This window comes from Polyodon spathula, chromosome 4 (genome assembly GCF_017654505.1).
Source record: "Polyodon spathula isolate WHYD16114869_AA chromosome 4, ASM1765450v1, whole genome shotgun sequence".
NCBI lineage: Eukaryota > Metazoa > Chordata > Actinopteri > Acipenseriformes > Polyodontidae > Polyodon > Polyodon spathula.
Genome location: NC_054537.1, coordinates 19435833 through 19462501, shown reverse-complemented (window position 1 = coordinate 19462501; position 26669 = coordinate 19435833). Strand labels below are relative to the sequence as shown.

Sequence of the window (26669 nt, the reverse complement as noted above, 5' to 3'; positions counted from 1 at the left end):
GTGTAAGGTACTGCACGCAGGAAATAAAAATGTGCATTATAAATATCATATGGGAGATACTGAAATTGGAGAAGGGATCTATGAAAAAGACCTAGTAGTTTTTGTTGACTCAGAAATGTCTTCATCTAGACAATGTGGGGAAGCTATAAAAAAGGCCAACAAGATGCTCGAATAAATTGTGAAAAGTGACAAATTGAAATCAAGGGAAGTAATATTAAAAGTGTACAACGCATTAGTAAGACCTCATCTTGAATATTGTGTTCAGTTCTGGTCACCTCGCTATAAAAAAAGATATTGCTGCTCTAGAAAGAGTGCAAAGAAGAGCGACCAAAATTATTCCAGGTTTAAAAGGCATGGCATATGCAGACAGGCTAAAAGAATTTAATCTGTTCAGTCTTGAACAAAGAAGACTACGCAGCGACCTAATTCAAGCATTCAAAATTCTAAAAGGTATTGACAATGTCAATCCAAGGGACTTTTTCGACCTGAAAAAAGAACCAAGGACCAGGGGTCACAAATGGAAATTAGACAAAGGGGTACTTAGACAAAAGACTACTTAACTGAGCGTATTTTGCCATTTTCTGCTCCCTTACATTCAGTGAATGTTTCAGTGATTGATTGTGTTTCAACCTACATATTGAATTCTTGATCATTAGCACCTGTTTGGTATAATTGTTTAATCATACACCTGACTATATGCCTACAAAACTTCTGCATTGACTACAGGTGCCTGAACGATGTGATGGAGAAGGACTGATACCCCCTTCCTCGTATTGATGAGTCCCTGGATCTCTCTCAACCTCCAAAGGAACTACTGGCAGGTAGCTTTGTCCCCCTTTGTGCAACCTAGGCCTGCCTTCTCCACCGGTCGAGGGCTACGGCATTTGGACTTTGCAACACTCCTGCAACGTTTGAACGGCTAATGGAGGTGTTGGCCGGGGTGCCCCCAACAGAATGCCTGGTTTATCTAGATGACCTGCTAGTCCATAGAAGGAAGGACCTTCCAGGCGGCCCTGACTTCTTTGTGAGAGTGCTTCTACGAGTGACAACACCATGGCTCAAGCTGCACCCAAAAAAATGCCAGCTAATGTGCAAGGTCGTCACCTTCCTGGGACACCGAGTCAGAGAGGAAGGCATCAGCACGGAGTCCAGCAAGGCTGAGGGTGTCCGGGACTGGCCCACACCTATCAACCCCTAACAGTCAGAGGTTTACTGGGGCAGAGAAGAGCCCCGAAGTGTGTGTGTGGAGTGGAAGAGATAGAACATTGTTTGGTTTATAATGAGGTAGATGGCATTGAAAATAACTTGTATTACAAACGCATAGTACCAATTCAGTGTACTTGTATTGTTAGGTGGGCCATGAAAATCTCGAGAAAAAAAATACAAAGAAAAAAAGCTCAAAAATGTGTATATTTAAAATAAATTCCTATTTCAACTGATTGGTTGAGAGAGAAAACTAAAATATGGCCAGTCCATATAAGTACAAATAAAGTAGTACTGGTAAATATAATCTTTTTATTAAGTGGAATAGCTATTTCAGTTGTAATATTGGATTTACATGCCGCATTGTGCTATTACAAATGGTACTAACAGCTGCACAAGCATTACTGAGTAGTTGACTTCAGACCACATTTTCAATACGTCTAATTGCAGTGAGGACAAATTGTGAACTGCGTGTCTGTCATGTCAATGTTACAATCCGGCGCTTCCTGCATTGGAAAAGGAAGTTGTTACCAGTACTTTCTCACGAAAGCAGCAGTTTATTTGACTCAAACAGAATATATACTATATATATATATATATATATATATATATATATATATATATAAGTCTAATGGCTTTGAGCTCCGAGGGCCGGGCACAGCCCCCGTCTCTCTCCTTTATGGGGCTCTCACAGGCCGGCTGCAGCACCGTTCTCATGTCGGTGCGGGTCTCCGTCTGCCACTCGGGTATCAGACCGCTGTGTTTACCCGGGGCCGAAGACGAGTCGCTCCGGCTCCAACTCAGTATGGATCCGGGGAAGGCAGGGGAATTCCGCCTAGCGCTGCGGGACACCAGTGGCGCCAGTACAGGCAGGAGCGTGGTAAGACAGAAACAGACACAATTAGACTACTTTTATTTATTTCAGAGTGCTTAATCTAAAAACGTGTGTGGCGTGGGTTCTTTAAAGTCTCACTGTTACACCGTTTTAAAATTGTTTTGACGTTACTGCTTTTCTGAGTTGAGGCAAATCGTTTCAGTGTGTAGTGTAGATTTAGGGACGTTGTCAGGTTCTGTCATGAGTATTAAAAATACGGACATAGTAGTTGTGCGCTTTACAGTCCCGTTATTCTGACAGCAATAGTGATACTGGTTTCTTGGACACGAAAGCTCTGAATACAGGCTAATTTTAATTGATCAGTATGATTCAGTCTGTCGTTGATAACGTTTCAAGTGCCCAGTATGGTTTATAGTCATTATTGAAACAAATGTTACCTACTGTAATGAACTCCATCCAATTCATTGTTCAGATCAGGGTGTGTGGGGTCATATTTTATTATTCCATTCTTTTTAATGAAGATTGTGTTTTTCTCCTTTCAAAGAAATGTGTTAGTTAAAAGATTATGTCGGCCTGGTAGTGTCTTATTATGTGTCGGGGACTGTTGAACAGAATTTGGTTGTAAAAGGGGACGAGATGAACATGTTTCAAGGCAGCCTAGATGAGGGCGTACTGTAAACAAATGCATAATAAGGTAGAAATGCAGTTGGTCGATCCTTCCAAAAGTCTGACAGATTACACTGTGTAACAAATTTTTTTTTTTTTTGGTTCCTGGGTAGTAAGTGTTATTTCCTAATTGCTTATGCCTCAAAAGTATAGAAAATGGCTATTATTTCTCACAAACTTTGCTTTTGTGACCAGGACAGTGATATTTTGAAATTTACCTATTTTCCAGAACATTCCAGATAGATTCAGTGCTGAGTAAACTTGGAGTAACTTCTAGAACTTTCTAGAACTTTCCAGTAATATAAATAGTAGTATAAATACAGGGGCCTTAAGCCCACCAGTTCAGTTTAGTTCCAGCTGCCTAGCAGAGTACGGCTGGGAGGTCATAGGAGACTTCAAAATGGTGGCATTTCTGATGGGTCTCCAAGGCGGTTTTACCAAGTTTCCCTGCTATCTTTACCTTTGGGACAGCAGGGACACCAAGGCGCACTACCACAGGCGGGACTGGCCACAGCAGACCGAGTTCTCTGTGGGGAGGAACAACGTCAAGTGGGAGCCACTGGTGGACCCCCAAAGGTGCTGATGCCACCACTGCACATCATATTGGGCCTTATGAAACAATTTGTCAGAGCTCTAGATAAGGAGTCAGCAGCCTTCAAGTACCTTCAAGACTTCTTCCCTAAGCTGTCTGAGGCAAAGGTCAAAGCCGGTGTCTTCGTCGGACCACAGATAAAGAAGATCCTGGAGTGCAGTGAATTCCCCAAGAAGCTCACTAGTAAGGAGAAAGCGGCTTGGAACAGCTTTGTCGCAGTGGTTCGGGGCTTCCTGGGCAATCACAAGGCCGAAAACTATGTGGAGCTGGTTGAGACTCTGGTGAAGAATTATGGCACAGTGGGCGGTAGGATGTCCCTCAAAGTCCATATCCTTGATGCTCATCTTGCACAGATTGGTTAAATGTTCTGTCAACACATAACACAGCTGTCATGTGGTTCCAAGATTTTATTTTTGACCCAGCGATGCGCAAGTGATCTAGTCTGCTAGAAGCGCAGTCAATCCTTATTGTTAAAGGCACAGTAGCATCTGCAAGACGGGCAGATCAGGTTTTTTCAGTCAAGCAGCAACAGCCACTTTCCCGGCGACCCGCCCCGGCTGAGAAGGCCTGGGGAGAAGCCTGCTACTTGCGTCTGTCACTCAGGTCAACCCCACTTTATCAAAAGCAGGGTGAAATTGTGTAACCTGACCTGCAATTTTCGAATCTGCAAGTTTCACAAAAAACATAATGACAGGTTTTACTAGCAACGAATCTAGTCACATGTTCGTTATTTGCATTCGCTATGATTCCAAAATAATTCCACACTTCTGATTTACCTCTCAAACTATTATCCACTATTTTTTATTATTATTATTATTTTAAATTTAGTAGTCGCCAATTGATTTTACCATGTTTTTCTCCCAATTTGAAATTTTTAGGCTCCAATTATATTTTTAGGCTCGGCTCACCGCTACCACCCCTGCGCTGACTCGGGAGTGGCGAAGATGAACACATGCTGTCCTCTGAAGCGTGTGCAATCAGCCGACTGCTTCTTTTCACTCTGCAGGCCCGTCGTGCAGCCAAGCCAGAGCTACAGCGTCTGAGGACATTGCAGCTCACAGGCAAGCCTGCAGGTGCCTGGCCAATCTACAGGGGTTGCCGGTGTGCGGTGAGCTGAGGATACCTTGGATGACCTAGGCCCTCCTGGAACTGGTGACCTACAGGGCGCATCCTGCACTCCACGCGGAGCGCCTTTACCGGATACACCACTTGGGAGCCCCTCCTGGCAGATATGTTTGCTCCAAGGATGAGATATATTTGTCTGTTCTCTCACTGACAAAATTGAAAGCAGATCAAGAAGCTGTCCTTGTGGTACAATCGTGTATAACCGTGGCAGCCTAGAAGCATTTTTATTTTATTTATTTTATTTTTTTTACTGTTGGCTGTAAAAAATATTGTGCAGTCATATTGCTAGAACTAGGGGGTGACAGTGCAGCGAAATTTGAGAACCCCTACTCTATGATGATAACAGGTGATATTTTCATTCATCTTTGAGTACAGTGTTTAAATTATTTTTTTAAAACTAAGATGTTTTAGTTCAGTAGTTGTTTGTTAAAGTTGCAGTTTTATCTGTGGTCATTTCAAGCAACAAAAAAAAAAAAAGTGAAACCAGTGTCCCCTGTAGTGGATTGAGATTAACTGTGACAGAGACGCTATCGGCAATGTGATACAATCGTGATGCAATTAAAGAGGATTTATGCTCTTAAGCTGCTTCTTTTTTATGTTAATCATCATTGTAGGACTGAGTTGTATAAAATTGCCACAACTTATAACACCGTGTAACAAATTTTTTATTTTTTTTGGTTCCTGGGTAGTAAGTGTTATTTCCTAATTGCTTATGCCTCAAAAGTATAGAAAATGGCTGTTATTCCCCACAAACTTTGCTTTTGTGACCAGGACAGTGATATTTTGAAATGTACCTATTTTACCTATTTACAATTTGTCAGAGCTCTAGATAAGGAGTCGGCAGCCTTCAAGTACCTTCAAGACTTCTTCCCTAAGCTGTCTGAGGCAAAGGTCAAAGATGGTGTCTTCGTCGGACCACAGATAACGAAGATCCTGGAGTGCAGTGAATTCCCCAAGAAGCTCACTAGTAAGGAGAAAGCGGCTTGGAACAGCTTTGTCGCAGTGGTTCGGGGCTTTCTGGGCAATCACAAGGCCGAAAACTATGTGGAGCTGGTTGAGACTCTGGTGAAGAACTACGGCACAGTGGGCTGTAGGATGTCCCTCAAAGTCCATATCCTTGATGCTCATCTTGATAAATTCAAGGAGAACATGGGAGCGTACTCGGAGGAGCAAGGCGAGCGCTTCCACCAGGATATACTGGACTTTGAACACCACTACCAAGGACAGTATAACGAGAAAATGATGGGAGACTACATTTGGGGGCTGATTCGTGAAAGTGATTTACAGTATAATCGTAAATCTCGAAAAACTACTCGTTTCTAAATCGTTTTTTTAGTCATTTTTGTATTACTTTAGTATAAATACATGTTAATTTTGATTCATATGTTGTTTTTTTCTGACTTTATGTGAACGAAAAGACACAAATTCGCCTGTTTTCTCATTGGAAATAGGTAAATTTCAAAATATCACTGTCCTGGTCACAAAAGCAAAGTTTGTGAGGAATAATAGCCATTTTCTATACTTTTGAGGCATAAGCAATTAGGAAATAACACTTACTACCCAGGAACAAAAATTATGTTACATAATGTAATCATATTAGTTTTATAAGTTGATAGCCTAATACAGAACGAAAGTAATATTTACCACGTCTGGATGAATCCCATGCGAAATCAGCACAGTGTTTATTTGTTGTTAGAAACGCAATTAACTAATCTTCAGTTTGGACTTGTAGAGTCTCTGTATCAGCCTGTTGTGATGCTGCTGGGTGTGGATGCTGTTTTGGTATGGGTACCTTCATTCCTGTTCTTTTCCACCGCCATTTTGGCTTCTCTGATGTAATTTCCTTCCCTTAACTGTAAACACTTTCTCAGCACACAGGACCCCACCCAAACTGGTAATACAAAGCAGATATTTTATAATTGATAATTGTAACACTGTGTTTTCAAATACATACACACACATTCTACACAGTAAATGTTATGTAGTAAAGTAAGCCTTCTCCAATACAAAAACAAAAAATTAGAAATCTAGAATATGAAGCGAATTCGTAACACCCCTTGTGAAGAATGTGTATCGTCTCCTTGTCTTACAGTCCATCGTGGAGTACAACCTGCGTGACATCCGCTACGAGCTGAAGAGCAGTCGCTGTCACGAACTGGCGCTGCTGGGACAGCCTGACGAGCGCATGACCTTCAACTTCAAGGATGAGAAGGAGGCTCAGGAGTGGTCGACCATCATCACCACCTCTGTGCGCGAGGTGCAGAGAGGTACAAGCACCTCTGGGGACACATCAACTCTCTTGCTGTTGTGATATAGGTAGACCCAGTCCTCCCATGTGATATAGCCCCCAGCCAAGGCCGGGTTGGAGCCTTTTAAATAGGTGACCCAGACACAGAAACTAAGTTTAAGCACTTTTGTGCACTTTTATTATTCACATAAAAATTTACAGAACAAAAGCCTAACTCCAATTGGGAGCACTGACTAAACTTTTTGTTTCCCTAACTAAAGGTTTGGGACGGTTAAGCCATTTTCCCAACAAAACCACTCCTTTAATTTACCAGGCTGGGCAAATACTTCACTGATTTTCCTTAACTAGACCGGACAGCTAAGCTGCTTACCAGTCACAAAACATACTCTTCAAGTACAGTCACACAGTACACACAGTACTTCTTGTTGCCAGCTCCCTGGCAGTCCTCTAGATAGAGCTTCAAGCTCCCTTTTTATATCATGTGGATGTTCCCAGTTAGCACCAATTATCTAATTTGGGAACAGCCACATTCTCACATATTTGGTATGGATAGGAATTAACCTCATCCTTGCCAACCACCACCAAAACACATACCCCAACCACACTGTTTAAACCTGATCAGGCAGGTGTAAGAGAGTGGAGGCTGGGTGTGAATCGGTGACCCAGCCCACGGAAAGTGAGTGTCTTAAACACAATGCAAAAGAGCCGGGCTCATCTGCATGTGTGGTTTTAGAGCTTTCAACTTCATCTTATTTCACCAACAGGGACAGACTCTGTAACGGCAGTGCATCACACAACACTGTTACACACGCATCACCAATGCTAGCGGTGTACAGATTCACTATGTATTAATGAATTAATTACATTATATAGTCTATAATAATAGAGGTTTGTATGGTGATACAAGACCAAAACCACAACATAGTTCGTTGTACTTCCCCCAAGTGGTTTCTTGAATGAAGAGTACTGTAAGTGTGTTTAATGGTTGGTATGAATACGTACGCTCCCTATTCCCATTTTCTTTTTTTTGTCTTTTAACAAAATGGTCGATCACACCGTGATTTGTATTGTATTGTTACACCTGTATTTCACACTGTGTTTGTTTTGCGCTAAGCACTTAAGCACTTTAGCCTGTACGTACACATCACAAGTGTCTGCATCTCTACTGAGCCTTGTTTTACAGTGTGCAGTAAAAACCTTGCAGTGAAACCAGCTCGGTAAAACGGATATTTCGCAATTAACGCCATTTTGCTGTGAAACTAAGTTTGCTCCTTTTTTAAATTCTTTCCCCGTCTCCTTTTTAATTAAGAAACCTGCTTCTCTTTCAGCCAGCTTTAAAGAATATTTGTTTCAAATGTCCTTGTATTTTGTACAGTGGAGAATGAAATGTATTTCGGATTCAGTATCTCTCCCTCTCTGTGCACTTTACACTTCAGAGGTGGCAGGCTACAATATGCTGTGCATACTATTTTTCTCTATTTTGTACAGCGGAGAATGTAATGAATTTCTGATTCAATCTCTTCCTTCTCTCTGCAGTGGCTGCCACCTCCTCGGGTGCCCCCCTGAATGTGCCCTCCTCTCGGGCACAGGACCGCACACTGCAGCTTGAACACCTGTTACCCAAAGCCTCTGCTGAATTGCCCAGGACAGGTAAATAAATAAATAAATGTCCAGCCATTACCTGCTCGATCACTGCCCACTACTGAACAAGCACCTGACAAAAGATCAGGTCCGTCTTCTGGAAAGTGATTTTATGTTTCCATTTAAAGCAAGTTTCAAGATTTAAAAGTCATGTTAGTGTCTCAAGGGCGTAATAAGCTCTCTACTGGGAGAGGTTTATAACATACTCGTTGACTGCCTACTGCAAGCATTTGTTATGGTAGTCCATGATAAGTGCTAATTGGGATTGGTGAAACCAGCCTTTCATGTTTTAGGGAGCTTCATAGACTGTTGCATTAAACTGAGACTGTTTAGTGTTGACTTTGTTTGTAGCTAAGGAAGTGTGTAAGAAAGAGTAGGATAAAGGGGAAATCTGCATGTACTGTATGTAAAATGTTTGTGAATATCTCATTTTTGATTTGTATTTCTGTTGTATTTTGTTCTTGTTCGCAGAGGAGCTGTCTGCCCAGCTGTCCCAAGCTATCGAGGCCGGAGAGCTGCAGACAGCTTCCGATTGTGCAGTGGCACTTGCTCGCCAGCAGGTGGCACTGCGCATCCAGCAAAAAGAGAGTAACTACATGGAGAGGGAGATTAGGTGGGAGAAACGGCACTAGAACACTATATCTACAGTACCAGTCAAAACGTGCTTTTAACTGCCTCGACTGCGAAGAAATCATCAGATTCTGATTGTAAAACACTACAGACATTCCTAACATTATTTGATTTCTTCACCATCCAAGCAGACAAATCACTTTTTAATGGTGGACCAGTGCTGTACTATATGTAAATATGTACACTTGTCTGTCTAATGTCTTTTTGTGAGCAGTTTGGGTGGGCAAGAGGACTGAGAAGCAAAGCTGAAATGAGACGACATTCTTGTACCTTGAGAGACAAGGTGAACTGGGCATATCCATGTATTGTACATAGTTAATACCATTGTCCGTGTCTTTGGAATTGCCTGAGAGTGGCTTCAAGATTTACGATGAAAATTCACTCCCTGCCTTTTCATTCAGCGCTCACATGAAATTTGCATTGGATGTTATGTTAAAGAGGTCAATACAAAGTACAGAGAGCTTTTTGAAATGTGATTCCCCCACCCCTACATACACACCAGTCCAGAGGGATGATGGTGATACGAGTTGAATCTGTCTAATGTGTTTGCTTGTCTTCCAGTATAAAGGTAGGGGTGGAAGATGCTACAAGTTCCTGTTGTGTCACTGTGAAAGTCTTCCCCTACATGACCATCTCCTCACTAAAGCAGCAGGTGAGTTGACACGCTAAATTAATCTCTTCACTCTTACTGGTTATTATTAAATTACAGTTTGGCCAGGAGCCTGGTGAGCTGAAGTGGGCGCTTGCAGGGCTGGCCTTTGCCCTCTAGGGGACATTAGCTCGCCCGTATCCTCTGGAACTCCTGGGTGTAAATAAGCAATTGTCTTTAGGATCGGAGGACCTTCAGTTCTCCTAAGCTGCAGCGAGGGAGTGTAATTGGACATTCATATATAGAAATAACAGTGCTCCAGATAAGGTTTTGGGTCATTGAGTAATTTACTTTTCAATTTAGACACTGAGTAAAATGTGTATCTTGGGTCAGTAAAATGCAACAGTACTTTCAATAAATAATGTACATACTTTAATGCTAAATTATTGGGTATGCATTAACTACAGTCCTACATTTTAACTGTAATGTTACTTTGAACAACAACTTAATTTCCAGTCGTTGTAGATACTGGGCTTTCCTTATTTTCCATCTGAAAAAAATTAGAACAGTGTCTTCTTTGCAGCCATTTAGTTCTGCCTTGCTACTCATGATGTAGTTAATTACTGCGGTCACCGTGTCTTCTCCCACTAGTACTAGGCTGTTACAGTTTTTAAATTTTTTTTATTGCATTTTTTTTTTATTTTTTTTTTTAATGTAGTAGTTGCCAATTGTTTTATTTTTTTTTTTATTTTCCTCCCAATTTGGTTCAGCTGCTTCTTCACCAGTCACAAATACGCATCATAAGTGAGCGGATTCAAGCTTGACTTTTTGTTCACCTGTTTCTGGCAATTCCCTGGCATTCCTATGATCCATTCTCTAGCTACAGCATGCAGTATACTGACCATTGAGACGACAGGAATCGAAGAAGTACAAGAAGCTTGGTAACATGCAAGCTCAAGCTGCCGCAGAATTGCAATGTGTATTTTTTTATGCATTATATTTAAATAACATACATGAAGCACCCAGTATGCAGCTTATCTGGAGCAATTTTATAAATATGTCTATATATCTCAATCCCAGGCTGTGTTTTAAAATACAAAATATATATTTACTGTAACATGTTTTTTTCAAACCTTTTGAAAGAAACACATTCTTTCAAATCTTTTGAGACCTGTGTATAAGAAAGGGAAAATTTGAGGTTAGTGTTTTTTTTTTTTTTTGTTTAGTTTTGTTTGCTACAGTACAATCACTTTACCCATTGTCAAAGATATAGATGTATAGAGGTCAGCTGTATTGTTTATACAGCAGGATGCATGCAGTGTAAGGTGCAAAGTCAATTAACAGCCTGCTCTCTGATGCCCCCTGCAGGTATTCCGTGACTACGGCTTCCACTCACGTGTGCAGCGCTGGGTTATTGGGCAGAGCCTGTGCGCGGACAGTCGAACGCTGGCCTCCTATGGGGTGCGGCGTGATGGTGACACTGCATTTCTGTACCTGGTGTCGGCGCGGCAGGCTCGGCTCTCTCGCCAGCGCTACGAAGAGGAGCAGGAGATCACCATGCTGTCTGCCGGGGAGCCCCTCAGCAATGGCAACCGACTGCCCCCACTGGACAGGAGGGACTATAGCACCCTGCCCACCAGAATGCCACAGAATAGAGGTGAGTGAGCGCTGAAATGAAGGGAAAACTATTGGTGGAACCAGGCATGGGTGCCTTGAAGTTTAGAGGTGCCAGTTTTTTTTTTTTTTTTTTTTTAAGGTTTTTTTTATAAATTAAAAATTGTATTTGTGTGTTAAGACTGTATGTTTGCAGCATTTCATTGTGTATGGTTAAAGAGTGGAGAATTATTGAATATGAAATAAATTGGCTTACTCTGTGCACACCCTGCTATGTAAACACCAGTGCCTGTATATGTTTGACAACAGTTAAATGTTTAGGCAGAATTCTGAAAGTTTTACCACTTTGCTAACGTTTAATTTAAACATTTAAACTAACATCCACACCACACATATTACCACTGGGCATGTGCAAAATAAAGAAACTCTGTACTAAGCTGTTACAGTTTTTATACTTTTTAGTGATGTTTTCCTTGTCCTGTGATTAACAGTTCCCGTGAGAGATGGCGGGGCTGAGCGGATGGGTGTTGGTGACATCAGAGAGCTGATCAACCTAGAGATGCTTCAGCTGAACGAGGCTCTGAGTCTCAACCCAGCCAACAGAGCCCCCAGCTCAGCAGTGGCAGCTGGCCCTCAGGTACAGTACTGAAGCATCGGGAAGTGGCAGACAGTTTTAGATTTAGATTGCATTTGGAGCTGGGCTTGGACTCTGGATACAAAAATGTAGCATTCACATACCAGATCTGTGGTATAGAAGTAGAACAGGCCCATCAAGAGAAAGGCCTTGTGTTGTAATCGACATATCATCGCTGTCAGCAACCAGACAGTGGGAGTAAGCAATTAAAAAGGCAGACAGAATGATTGGGTATGTAGTCAATCAAAGTGTAGAGCAGATTAAAGGAAAGTATGATGAGGTTGTATAAGGCACTGCTGAGACCACACTTGGAGTACTGTGACAAAGTAACAAAGAGCAACCAGTCCAATCCCAGTGCTTGAAGGAATGAGCTATGCAGGTAAGTTTCAAGGACAATCTATTTAGTCTGGAACAAAGAAGAATTAGGAGGGACTCGATTAAAGTCTTTAAAACCTTGAAAGGAGCTGACATAGTTAACTCTAAGGAATATGTTAAGCGCAGTATAGAAACCAGGACCAGAGGAATGAATGAGACACTTATTTACATGGTGAGCAGTGAGGATGTCGAGTGGGTTACCTAGCCTTGTTGTTATGCTCAATCATTGGGATCCTTTTGGACCTGACTTGACAAAGTTTTGAGATCAATCAACTACTAGGAGCCAGATGAGAATTGGTAGGTTGAGTGGCCTGTCATTAATTTATTTTCTTAAGTACAAGACTGAAGTGTTGACCTGATTAAGCTATTCCTCTTGCACCGACTCCAGACTCAGCACTAACCACTAGAGCACACTCTCCCTTCCAGTCCCTCTGCTCTAACCAATAGACCAAACTGCCTTCCACCCAGTGCCTCAGCTCCAACCAGTAGACCATACTGCCTCTCAGTCCCTTAGCTCTAACACTAGACCACACTGCTTCCCTCCCTCCCAGTCACTCAGATCTAACCAATAGACCAAACTGCCTCACTCCCTCCGTCCCTCCCTGTCCATCAACTCTTTAACCACTGGACCACACTGCCTCCCTCCAGTCACTCAGCTCTAAGCACTAGACCACACTGCCTCCTCTCAGTCCCTTCTGTGTATCCTGTCCTGCTTTGTGTGACTTTGGTGTATTTGTGTTGCAGACTGGCTGGTCTTGTCCTTCCTGCACCTACATTAACAAGCCCACGCGGCCGGGCTGTGAAATCTGCAGCCATGACCGCCCCGTAGACTACGTGGTACCGGGGGGGTACCAGCCCGACGAGGAGGAGCTCTGGAGGATCCAACAGGAGAAGGAGGCAGTCTGGCAGTACCAGCAGGTGAGAGGTGCTGAGACTGGGAGGGAGGGCTGCACACAGAGACACAGACTGTACCAGTACCAGAAGGTTAGCCACACACACACACGCACACACAGACTGATCAACAAGCGCACACACACTGCAGGTTGTATGAACACTTAAGGAAGGAACCATGAGGTAGAGACCCTGCACACAAATACACAGACACGTGGTTCGGCTATCCTTATGCAGACCTAGCGTTGACTCACATTAAGTGTTACTTTACCATTCCAAGCTCAGAGTAGTCACAGAAGATCACTGCAATCTCAAAAGTTGTTGCTAAAATTTGGGGTGGAAAAAAAGTCCCTTCCTTCTTTGCTAATATTTTTTTTTTTAAATGACGTGCTTCTGTATTTTCTGCTTTACGGTTTGGAAATGTTTTTGCTGTTAGTTGTAGACTGCATATTTAATTCATTTTACAGCAAATAACATACAACATATAGAAGTTGCATATTCCTGCAGGTCTGTAGCTGATGAAGAATGGTATAATTCTGTTTAAGTGTACATTTCAATACGTTAAACTTCTAAACATCTGTGTAAACAATTGAGGCTAGGAGACGCTTCTTCACAAAGAGTGGTGAGGGTTACCCATTCATGTTGTTGAGGCATTGGGATCCTTTAAGAACCGACTTGACAAAGTTACTGGGAACTACAAGGAACCAGACGAGCATTGATGGATCGAATGGCCTCGTCTCATTCATAAGAAGTTTTATTATGTTCATTGTATCACTTCCAAAGAGAGAGAGAGAGATGCTGAGACGCTGCTAAACACAACTCTTCTCTTCTTTCTTTTTTTTGTCTTTGAATCGGCAGGAAAAAGGGAGAAGAGAAGACATGTTAGGAGCATCACAGCAGCAGCAGCATCTCTACAACCTCAATCTGGAGGCATCGAAAGACTTTTTTAATCTAACCCAGGAGCGCTACTGATATACCGGAAGGCCAGCACATTCCCTCTTACAACCACCAGGGTGCGGCTATCCCAGACCACAGGGAGTGGGTGAAGGGGGGGTGGGGGCGCTGTCAACCATTCCAGTTCCACATAAGTTTTTAAAAATGTTCTAGATAACTGCAATAGATCCGTTGTCACATACACTGCTAGCAACACAAAGTTAGATTGCATTATTATTAACATTGTTATTGTTTTATTTTTTTTAGCTGTAAAGAGATCTATGTCCTTGTACCCGGGGAGTCAAACTCTTGTCCCCTAGGACACTTGTCAAGGCACTTTACCTGTTAGCCACTGAAATAAAACTAGTGAGTTCTCATGACGCTCAGTCAGCTGATTCGTTAACAAACATCTCAGTACTGCAGTTGACTGTGAACTTTATTAGGCACTGTATTGGGAGGAGATGCAGAAACAGAAACCACTAAAGCATCTGTTAAAGCCTGCACGCAGTTCTTTTGCTACATCGGTGCACTTTATCGTCATAAAAGTGAGCAAGCCTCCCTTTTGCTTCTATGAGATTTGTGTCCTGATATATTCAGAACACTGATTAGTATATCCCTTTTTTTTTTTTTCAAGTACTCCAGTCAAAACCACCTATACCCGTTGTATTATAAATATATACATTTCTGGCAAAACAATACAATGCACGCACTGTCCAAATGATTTTATTATGGGTTTTCATGTTCGAATATTCTTTCAAAATTCAGACAAATATTTTTTTAAATTCTGAATAAGGTGGAAAAAATACGCAATTTGTACCACATCACAGTAAAAAAATGACTTGGGTAAAATAACCCCAGTGGCACCCCATCAAATGATTTATTAAAGCAAGGAGAGAAACGCTCTTCTCTACAGCACATTGGTGCATCGGTTTCCTTTGCATGTCTTTGCAATATGAAATCTATTATATGAACGAATACGAACATAGTCACACTTGCCACTGAATATATGGCAAGCAGTGTTTTTTCTATTATATTCATATGTGTGTCCCAGCGCTATTTTATACAGTATTTTTGGCATACCGTGTCTTGTGAAATGGTACAGTGTAAAACCCACCCTGTCATGTGATGAAGGACTGGTTGTGTATAAATTGCTCCCAAAGCTGCTGTGCAGACAGGCTTAGAGTGTTTAAAGCACTGGGGATTAACGGGAAACAGTACAGGAGTTGTGTGCTGACAACCGTCCTTCAAAACACATTAAACTGAGACTGAGTAACCTCACAAAACACCAACATGCACATGGTGACTATGTGAGCTTCACCAGTCGGTCACTGCAACTTCCAGTCCAACAGAAAGGCGCTGTACAGGGGTACTGTACAGTCCCATTGGGCTTCAGGATTGAGACTTCTTCAAGGACTTCTAATAAACTGCCCACACGGCATCTGCACGTTTCAGGCTTGGACTCTTTTAAAACAAGTATTCAGACTGACCTAACCCCCTCTGATTTAGACATCTGCAATGTAATTGACTCATGTAATGGCAATAAAAACAAAATGAGTTGAAGATGAACCTGTGTAAACGTTCATCTGGGCACTGCTCTTGACCAGTGATTTCAAATGCTATGGAAAAAACTGAATTTTGTTTCTCTTTGGATATTGCTGCTGCACAGAAACTCAAGTCCTGGACTCGTTGTCTGATGTAAGAACGTAAAGCCGTTTGTCCTATCAAGGCTTGTCCCTTATTAGCACATACTTTGCCTATTAGGGGAATATTCTCCCTTGCTAGAAAGATGTAATGGATCCGTTGAGGTCGTCTGATTGTGTGGACAAGGTTTTTTATGTCAGCACTGACCAGTGGACAAGGCCATGACCTCATGGGGGATGCGATGTTGAACTCTCTTTATAGATTGTCTTTCCTGGCCGTCCACATCTTCAGTGTTTTTGCTTTTTCATCACAGTTTGTTGCAGCCTCTATCTGACAGGCAGGAGGTGTGGGTGCCAGTTTCTTCTTTGTCCAATTCCCTTTGTTGGGCATTTAGACTTGGATTCTTTTCCCTGGATAATTCATGAGTGTGATGCTTATCAAGAATTTAAACATAGCCTGAAAAAACATTGTTCAAGTGAAATTGTCCCCGCCCGTTCAACAGCTTCTTTCCTGTTATTAACCAACCGGCTGCTTCCCCTATTGACTGACATGTGTTCAGCCTCTAACATGACACAGAAGACACTAAGTGTTACAGATGACCTGAAAAAAGGCATGGAAACTGAGAACTTTATTTAACCTAAAATAGTACAGTACCAGATATCATGCTTTTAAATGAAGAAGCACATGCTTCTTTTAAAACTGAATATTTTAGACCCATGTAGCTAATAGAAAAGCAAAATGGAAGATTTATAGAATAATTTTGTGAGCTACAATTATTTTAAGAGGATTGAAAAGACCTATTTATAAAAGGTTGCTTTAAAATTCACAAAGTGTGTGTTTGTCAATGACTGCAATGGTATGTTGAAGAACAGTTATGCAATACAAGTAGCACATATATAGTTGAACCCATGTAGAGTTAAGCAGTGCTTTGGCCCAGCCCTATAACCACTGCATTGATTTATATCTGCACTTCTCAAACTTTTTCTAGCTGGGACCCCTTTGAAATGACTTGGGTCTGCTGCAACTCTCCAGTGCAAAAAAGCAATTTATCAATCATATAAATAATTCTGGATGTGGATTTTTACAGAATAACATTCGTAACACAACTCTTCAAAATATAGTCATCCTGCTAGTGGGGTGATTATTTTGTGACCCCCCCCCCCCCCCCCCCCCCCCCCCCCTTGAAACTTTTCTATGCTGCCCCAGGGGGTCCCAATTCCCAGTTTGAGAACCCCTTGATTTTATATAGTAATGTCCACACAAACAGACTTTTTGAATGGAACGTCTGACTGTATGATTGTCTGAAGCTACCCATAAAGAAAGACTGTAACTCCGTTATCAAGTCTCTTAAAATATATTTAAAATAATGGGGAAAAAAAAAAATTGGAAGCAAGTTTGACTCTTCTAGGTGTTCTATATAACATGTTTCACTTCTGCTCTCTCATCTTGTTAATTAACCCCTAGATGCCTAGGTTTCTCTTGACTCTGTATCACATTGAAAACTCCTGAATGTAAATTCTCTCAAAAGGAGTGCGTCTTCTCCACTTGTCTGCTATACAGTCTGTTATGTTCTGTGAAAATAAACTTGCGCTCTTGTAAAGATCTACTGAATAGAAATAAAATAACTTATTTTAAACTGGGATTCTGAATGTTATTTTTTTTTTACTTCCCAATTTGTGCAAAACTAGACTGTTGTTGTTGTTGTTGTTTTATAATATCTGACATGCTGAAAAGGCCTTTTTGTTAATAAGCCTGTAGTTTTTGTGCTTTTTGGAGTTGTGTTTTGCATTGCAATCGCTCCAGTTCATGGTGGGTCGGCTTCAATGTTTGAAGTAGATTAACTTTTTGTGAAAGAACAGATCCTCTGCATATTCAGTGTGCAACTTTCTTTAAACATGCTAACAAACAAAACGGCTGTGCAGATAATAATTTATTTCTTGAATAAAAACATTGGCACCACGACTATATTTCGTCTTGTTTTAGGTGTCTGTCTTAGAGTGATTTGCAAGTAACAAAATAATTCAACAAATCTTACTGGTTGTGTATCTCCAAACATTTATATAGGTCTCAAATCACACACTGTAGTAAACATGTAAGTTCTATTTTTATAACATCTGATTCTGCACTTGGTTAAAGAGACCTCTGTTTGCACAAGCTATTCTTTTTTAGTGTTGCACTTGCTTGGTCACCTGCAGGGTGAAACTGCTCACACCCCTTCAATGGCTTCTGTCCTGTAATTAGCCAACCAGCTGCTTCTCTTATTGACTGACCCATGATTCTTTTAAAACTGCCCATTTGAGACTCATAATGTACAAAACAGGGAAGATTGATGGAATTATTTTGTTAGTTAATTAATTTTCCAAGCATTAATCAAGACAGAAAGAAGCCTGTAAAAAAATGTGTTAATTGCAAAACACAACATTACACTTTTCCCAACATTTGCAATCGACACACTATTATGTATGAATCAATGATAATAAGACAACCATCTGGCAGTGTAAATTAACATAAAATGATCTAATAGCTTGTCAAAACCTAGCCCTATCAAAACCATTCAAATTTTATCTGCAATTGTCTGACTTACCTGTGTTTCGTGCGATTGATATCAGATCCATTTTCTTTTGATTTTCTAATAACACAAGCCGCCTTGCAAGTGCATACCCTGAAATATTTGACATTTTCTAGGGATGCAGAACAACCCATAACTATGCTATAACCTGTGCCCATTTTACCCCACAAACTGATGACCAGCACGATTGAAACATGATTAAAACACCAGCTACCATACCTTACCATGCCGTACCAATTTCATTTTTATAGAGTCCTTCATGTGCAAACATCTCAGGGAGCTTTACAAAAATAAATAGCAAGCCAAAAGAGCTCCAAACTGCTCGCTAGTGAAAAGCCAAATCAAAGAAATGTGTTTTAAGCTTAGCTTTAAAAATACTGATTGGTTCAGCATTCCAGATAAAACCTGGAGGTGAGTTCCAAAGTGAAGGAGCTTTAGAACTAAGAGCTCCCGCACCACAGGTTTTTAATCAAGATCTTGGAACTACCAATAGACCATCACGGACAGATCTCAGAGTACGAGCTCGTTTGTAGGGAATAGGTACAGTCGCAGACAAAAGTATTGGCACCCTAACTTATACGAGATCATTCAAGAAAACACATAATTTTTCCTCAAAAATGCACCACAGTATGTTTGGAGAAAATGGGGAAAGCCTTCACTGAAGAAAACCTGGTACCTACAGTTAAACATGGAGGTGGTTGGATCATGATATGGGTATATTTTAGCAATTCAAGAATTGGAGCAATTATGGTATAATAAGCGTAGGGAGCCAATACTGGGAAGCCAATGTAGTGACCTTAAAACTGGAGAAATATGGCAACAACTACCACTCTAAAGCAAGCAAGAAGCAGTTTAATAAGCTTCTAAATTAAATGCCTACTTCCTTTTGAAGCTGTTTGTTCTTTAAGATGAAGCTAAATAATGATTTGACTAAAGTGACGTGTGTCCCCTGTGTAAATGAGTGGCCCCTGACTTGCTTGTGTCCCTCCAGGTTCGTGACGCGCAGCGCAGGCTGAACTTCGAGACGCTGCTGCAGACAGACTCGCAGGACCTGGTTCGGAACCAGCAGGGGGTGGAGTGTCGGATCTGCTACCTGGAGCTGGGGCCAGGGGAGGGGGTGCTGCTGAGAGAGTGTCTGCACTGCTTCTGCAGGTGAGGGATTTTAAAAAGCAAGCCTTCTTACAAGTACAGAGGTACTCCAAAATGTTTTACATTTTCTAGGCATGCAGAACAACCTGTTGCCCATTGTACACCGCCCACACCAGTGATTGGATAGGCTGCACAGTGTTTCACACCAAGATCTACTGGGTCACCAAGGGGGTCAGGAGTGAGGGCTCATTCACTCACTCAGCTTCATTCAGTCATCCTCGTCTTCATACAAACACCAACTCCTTATGATAAGGCTAAATGATGATGTGACTTGTGTACAGTAAAGAGAGAACCCTTCACATCCACTGACACACACACTTGTGCCTTCCAATAGATACTGCGAGCCTCAATAGGATGTACATTATGTGAGTGTTATTTTTCACTCTAAGAATCAGAGAACACTGATGGGAGTTCTGAAACCCAGGCCTGGGTGCAGCAGGGATAGTGTGAGTTGTAACTCTGCTCAAACTCCTGGCTACTGGTCATTTCAATAACAGTCTTCACTGACCCAGGACAGGGTGCAGCAGGGCCAGTGTAAGTTTTTAACCCTGATGATGAGTGTTTCTGTGTTTGGTGCCCACAGAGATTGCCTGCGATCGGTGATCAATCTGAGTGACGATCCTGAAGTGTCTTGCCCCTATCGTGACGAAGCGTACGCCTGTCACAGCAAGATCCAGGAGCGTGAGATCCGTGCAGTAAGTCTGATTCAAACAGAACTCTACTGTCCCTTAGGACTTCTGATCTAATCCTGTACTCATTCCCCTTAAAGACAGGACCGAGTGAAGGAGACACTACTTCACAAAGAGGGATGATGGTATGGAATGGGTTACCTAGTCATGGTGTTAATGTTGAATCATTGTGATATTTTTAGACCTGGCTTGTCAAAGGCATCAATCATTTACTAGGTCCCGTATGAGCACTGATGGGCCGAATGGCCTCTTGTCGTACCGAAGTGTAAGTGTTCCCAAGGATAGTGGATTCCAGCCTTTCATTAACTAACCTTGCAACCACCCAGGGTTCTCATTGATGGGCAGGAGTTAGGTAGAAAGTTTCATGGAAGGAGCCTCAAAAGGAGGAGGAGCAAGTGGGCATCCCAGTCAACAAATCTAAGTTTACATCCAGTACTGATTACAATATAAAGAGCCTTACTGTAAAACAGTTCTGAGCTAGCCAGTGTTTTATGACATGGTTCTCGTTCTCTTTTATTATATGCCATTTTTTAGCTAGTAAGTTATCAAGCAACATGAATGGTATACATGCTCCTTCTCTCTCTCTCTCTCTCTCTCTCTCTCTCTCTCTCTCTCTCTCTCTCTCCCCCTAACTCTCTGCCCCTTGTCTCTGTGCCCTCTCTCTGCCCCTTGTTTCTCTCTGCCCTCATCCTGTCCCTTGTCTCTCTGTGTCCTCTCTCTGGCCCTTTGTCTCTCTCTGCCCTCTGTCTGCCCCTTGTGTCTCTGTGCCCTCTGTCTGCCCCTTGTCTCTCTGTGCCCTCTCTCTGCCCCTTGTCTCTTTCTGTGCTCAGCTGGTGTCTCCGGAGCAGTATCGTTGTTACCTGGACCGTGGTCTTGCAGTGGCGGAGTCTTGCTCTGACAGCAGCTATCATTGTGCTACTCCAGACTGCCGGGGCTGGTGCGAGTATGAGGACAGTGTCAACGAGTTCCCCTGCCCCATCTGCAAAAAGCGCAACTGTCTGCTGTGCAAGGTAGCGATCCCCTGGTAAGGGGTGTAACAATACACCATACGTATCTCAAGATGCAGTTCACAGTACAAAATATACACACAGTAAAGAAACCAGGACCAGAGGACACAGTTGGAAATTACGTGGAGGTAAACTTAAGACAGAGGGAAGGAAACATTTAATATTCATAAACTTTATTATGTTCTTATGTATACATATGGTGATACATGTGGTGATCCTGATGGGCTATTTGTATAATGCATATGAAGATCAAATGATCAGTTAACGAAGGACTGTTTTGTTAAAAGGCTAAATTTAAATGAGATGAATACTCAGAAGTATTCACCCCCCCTTGGACTTTTCCACATTTTATTGTGTTGCAACATGGAATCATAATGGATTTAATTAGGAGTTTTTGCCACTGATCAACACAAAAAAAGTCCATAATGTCAAAATGAAAAATGAAATCTACAAATTGTTCTAAATTGATTACAGATATAAAACAGAAAATAACTGATTGCATAAGTATTCACCCCCTTGGCTATGACACACCTAAATAAGTTCTCATGCAACCAATTGTCTTTAGAAGTCACATAATTAATTGAATGGAGTCCACCTGTGTGCAATTACGGTATTTCACATTGTAGTACATGTCCTAACAAAAACTACATCATGAAGACAAAGGAACATTCAAAGAAAATCTGGAATAAGGTTCTTCAAAAGCACCAATCAGGGGTAGGATATAAGAACATTTCCAAGGCATTGAATATCCCCCGGAGCACAATAAAGTCCATTATTAAGAAATGGAGAGAATATGGCACAGCTGTGAATCTCTCTAGAACAGGCTGTCCTCAAAAACTGAGTATCTGGGCGAGAAGGGCACTAGTCAGGGAGGCCACCAAGAGGCCTATGGCAACTCTAAAGAAGTTACAGTCTTCCACGGCTGAGCTGGGAGACACTATGCATATGGCAACAATAGCCTGGGTGCTTCACAAAACTGGCCTTTATGGGAGAGTGGCAAAAAGAAAGCCACTGTTGAAAAAAACTCACATCAAATTCTCGGCTAGAGTTTGCCAGAAGGCATGTGAGAGACTCTGAGACCAAGTGGAAGAAGATTCTATGATCTGAAGAGAACAAAATAGAGCTTTTTGGCCTCAACGCTAAGCGCTATGTTTGGCGCAAGGCTAACACCGCACATCATCCTGAGAACACCATCCCTACCGTGAAGCATGGTGGTGGCAGCATCATGCTATGGGGATGCTTCTCTGCGTCAGGGTCTGGAAAGCTTGTGAAGACAGAGGGCAAAATGGATGCAGCAAAGTACAGAGAAATCCTGGAGGAAAACCTGCTGAAGTCTGCAAGAGACCTGGGACTTGGGAGAAAATTCATCTTCCAGCAGTACAATGAACCCAAACATACAGCCAAAGCCACACTGGAGTGGCTAAAAAACAAAGAGGTCAATGTCCTGGAGTGGCCCAGTCAAAGCCCGGACCTCAATCCAATTGAGAATATGTGGAAAGAGTTGAAAATTGCTGTTCAACAAAGGTCCCTATCCAACTTGAAGGAGCTTGAGCAATTTTGCAAAGAAGAATGGGCAAAAATTGCAGTGTCCAGATGTGCAAAGCTGGTAGAGGCTTATCCAAATAGACTCATGGCTGTAATTGCTGCCAAAGGTGCCTCTACCAAATATTGACTCAAGGGGGTGAATACTTATGCAATTAATTATTTTCTGTTTTGTATTTGTAATTAATTTAGAACAATTAGTAGATTTTATTTTTTACTTTGACATTATGGACTTTTTTGTGTTGATTAGTGGCAAAAACTAATTAAATCCATTTTGATTCCATGTTGTAACACAATAAAATGTGGAAAAGTCCATACTTTTGAGAGCCACTGTATTTTCTTATATTCTACTAGAAAACACTTATTCTTCATTAAAGAAAGGTGAACTACAGTGAGTTGTGCTTTTGGTCTTGTATCGCAATGCAAACATTACAGTACATACAGTACCCCTATTACATGTAGAACAATGGTGCACTTCCCTTGCCTCTCACTAGATGGCAGGATCAAGTATTATGGCTCCATGAATTAGTTACATTTCATACATACATATATTTTCTTGTGCAGTGAATATGGGTGAGCTGTTTATTTCCTGACAATGAAAGTGTCCCTCTCACTCTCCCTCCCAGGCAATTCATGAGGGAATGAACTGTCGGCAGTATCAGGATGACCTGCAGTTCCGCGCCGTCAATGACTCGGCCGCACGCAAAACTACTGAGATGCTCAATGTAAGCAGGGCCTCTGTGTGTGTCTCTAGCTGCGTATGTCCCTTCCCCCGCCTTCTAACATAGACTCAGACTCTCACTCACTCTCTCTCTCTCAGACCCTGGTCCAGACAGGTGAAGCCATGCAGTGCCCCAAGTGCAGGATCATCGTTCAGAAGAAGGAGGGCTGTGATTGGATACGCTGCACCGTGTGTCACACCGAGATCTGCTGGGTCACCAAGGGGCCGCGCTGGGGGTCGGGGGTCAGGGCTCATTCACTCACTCAGCTTCGTTCAGTCGTCCTCCTATTCATACACTCATCAGCAGCTTTCAGTCATTGAGTTTAGTCATTTCAGTTCCATTCACCATCATTCCATTTTCATACGCTCATCACTCATTCACCATCGTTCATGTCATCTCCATCACTGTACACGTGTCTTCATCACTCAGTCATTATCTCCCTAATTCATCCTTAATATGCTTATGTTTATTTTCATTGTCAACTTCATCCAGTAATTCGTGTATATTCACTTACTCATCTTCATTATTCAGTCATTAGATTAAATCAGTCGTTTTATTTTCAGCCATCCTTCTTTGTTATCATTCATTCATTCACCGAATTCATTGTCATTTCATTTTTATTCTGTAATTTCATTAATTCAACCAGCCTTCGGTGTGTGTTTTTAACCTCCAGACCATACCTCCAACTTTCATGTTTGATTTTCATCACCGCAGGGCCCGGGAGATATCAGTGGCGGGTGCCGGTGTAATGTCAACAGACAGAGGTGCCATCCACAGTGCCAGAACTGCCACTAGCGCCACCTGTGCTGACATCCGGTACTGCAAGGAGGCAGTGAAGATGGTTAGTGAAGACAGCTGGGTTCAGCTCAGGAAACAGAGACTGACAGTGTGCTGAAGTCCTGCTCACCTCATTGCTAACCCACGCAGACAGCAACGCTAGGCAATACCTCAGAAGAGCACAGTGGTATTGTTGGAGTTTGGAATCTGATGTATTCACATTTTAGTTTTGTTAGATTCTGGCATTTCTTTAACACTGTGATATGTGAATACTAAACATAAAAAATATATAATAATGTAACACTTGAGGCATGCAGCAGCTTTCATATTATATTAGAGCAAGCGCAGTAGAAAGCTTTGGGATGAGTCGACGTGTAAAACCTCTCCACAATAGTAGGCTGCTCTGACCTTGAGTGGGTGAAAATATGCTGATGTCTTACACAACACCCTGTGCTACATATTGTTTTTATAACATCTAGTTTTAACAAGAAGAATTAAACAGTATAGCTAATTGTAATGTGTCAGCTTTTCTACATGATACAACAAGCCATGTGAAACAGCCATCTGAAATCTCTCTGTATCTGGTAGCTTGCATCACATCAGTGTCAGGGTCTACTACATGTTACAGTACTATACAGTATTCACAGTGCTTTCTTATAGATAGATTTTTCAATGTTTTGATGGTTAAATTACAGTATTTATCATAAAACTGCTCTGGGCTGTTATCGGATGCTTTAAAAAGGTCTAGAAATGTAATTCATCTCTTTTGATATGGAACTTGGTAAATGAGCCCCACATGACATCTGTCTGGTTTGCTGGTGCTCACTGTAAAGACCCTTATAAAAGTTTCCCATAGTAAAAGCATCAGTGTAATAAAGCATAGCTAAGCATTGTAAAGTACGGAGAGGTATAGGAAAGCATGTGCCAAACCATGGTAGACTTATAAATCAGTATAATCATGCAAAAATTGCAATATTACAAAATTACAGACAGAGAAAAATCTGCTGTCAAGCAGGTTTCAAGATGAAAGGGGATCAGGAGAAACTGCAAACCTTTTGTGAGAAAAGAGGTAGGAGAATATGCTGACAGATCATATGAATTTGAGGGAGAGAACAGATGAGAATGAGACCAGAGTTTAACAACTCACTTCTTGTTAGAGAAAAAGGCAGCATCATTTTGAAGGTCTTTTTCAGCCGTGTACGGTTTTACCTGTTAGCTGTAGGGTGTGCTTTCATTATGATGACCTCTCTTGCAATTCTGTCTGTTCAAACTGCACAGAAACTGTTCTATAGAGACACCCTACACGGTGTAGTAAAGTATTACTCAAACTCATGAATTCCTATTAAACAAGCATGGAAAGGGTTATTTATTTATTTTACTCCAGTTCTGAGCACTGGATGACATTTACTGCATACACAAATCCATAACAGTGGTTGGTGAATTTCTTGTGTGTGATTTAGAAAACAAAATGCATATGCGCATTGTAATTGGGTATATGAACTCTATATAGATTGGAACGCCACAATCTGAAGGTTGAGATGAGCGGAGTGCGAATCAGCGTTTCTGGCGCAGAGCTGATAAGTGGCGGGTAGATATTGATTCCTGATCAATGCAATGGACTAACAGTCTGCAGTTAGGAGACGTGCATGAATGTAGTAATCTAGACGGGTGCTGGTTAAGAGTAGAGCATGCTAAATGACACCCCCATTCATACTTTGTTGTTTAACACGTTTATAGTTGTGGGTCTCTCATCTCAACCGGACTGTACACTCCTAAAGACAAACTTATTTTTCAAAGTGCCTCAAAAACTGCTAAAATGCACTTCTGCGATTCTCAATGTATGTTTCTGGAACTTGGCGGTTTCTGACCCATCTGTATTCTTGCATTTTCTTGTGTTGCTCATTAAAAATTAATCCCATCACTACTGCATTGCTTTTACCTCTGGCCATATCAATGATGCATTTGTGAAATAAGGAAAGAGCATTGTATAGCCTGATGTTTTAAAAAGCAGACCATTCCCCAATGTAGTTTTAGTGTAGGCACAGGTTTGCTGCCATCACTGAGATAAATATAGATTTGAACAATGACATACAAGCCCTTATTACAGTCCAGAAAGCATGGAACATTTTTTGGAACACTCTTGCTAAACCGATAACAATTTACACAAAGACATTAGTCTGAGCTGATACTGTAAATTATTCAGCGAGAAGGAAACTCTATAGCTAGACTGTCCACATAGCTCCACAAATCTACAAACCTTTTTAATATCAGTTCAATAGGACAATAAGCAGAGTGTATCACCATTGCCATGGCAAAATAAGCATTCAAACAGAGGCTAGATCGATGACTGTTCTTACAAAAAAGTGATATAGCTGCTTGGACATCCATTGAGAGACAGATTATACATTATTATTTTCTTATTCTATTAGTGTATGACCAACTACAGCGCTCCCTTAATATTTCCCTATTCCATAATTCACTAATCTTGTTAATTCACCATTAGTCCTTGCTGACAATAAACTGTGCAGGTCCTATATTTTCCTGTATAAGGGCCCTTAGCTAATTCATGGTTTTCAATACTTCAGTTTTTAGATATG

At 41.6% G+C, this 26669-nt stretch overlaps 1 protein-coding gene across 2 annotated transcripts; it reads left to right on the top strand.

Annotated features, from left to right (window-relative positions):
* Nucleotides 1–1663: 1663 nt before the first annotated feature.
* On the top strand, nt 1664–26658 carry LOC121314280 (ranBP-type and C3HC4-type zinc finger-containing protein 1-like). 2 transcript variants are annotated; one of them, XM_041247353.1, is made up of 14 exons: nt 1664–2083; nt 6514–6688; nt 8206–8319; nt 8782–8923; nt 9502–9592; nt 10898–11186; nt 11635–11780; nt 12897–13070; nt 19178–19338; nt 19919–20030; nt 20855–21034; nt 23200–23298; nt 23394–23537; nt 24010–26658. In XM_041247353.1, exons 1-14 carry the CDS (start codon nt 1835–1837, stop codon nt 24088–24090), a joined length of 2157 nt encoding a protein of 718 aa, XP_041103287.1. In that variant the 5' UTR covers nt 1664–1834; the 3' UTR covers nt 24091–26658. The 2 variants fall into 2 exon arrangements, 1 of the variants encoding a protein (XP_041103287.1); XR_005950090.1 differs by lacking the exon at nt 24010–26658 and having other exon boundaries at nt 1665–2083; nt 20855–21048; nt 23394–23486.
* Nucleotides 26659–26669: the final 11 nt, after the last annotated feature.

Coding starts and splice junctions, on each gene's coding strand:
- LOC121314280 (XM_041247353.1), top strand. CDS start 1,835: ATGGCTTTGAGCTCCGAGGGCCGGGCACAGCCCCCGTCTCTCTCCTTT. Junction 9,593..10,897: donor TCTCCTCACTAAAGCAGCAG/GTGAGTTGACAC, acceptor TGCCCCCTGCAG/GTATTCCGTGACTACGGCTT. Junction 21,035..23,199: donor GCAACTGTCTGCTGTGCAAG/GTAGCGATCCCC, acceptor TCTCCCTCCCAG/GCAATTCATGAGGGAATGAA.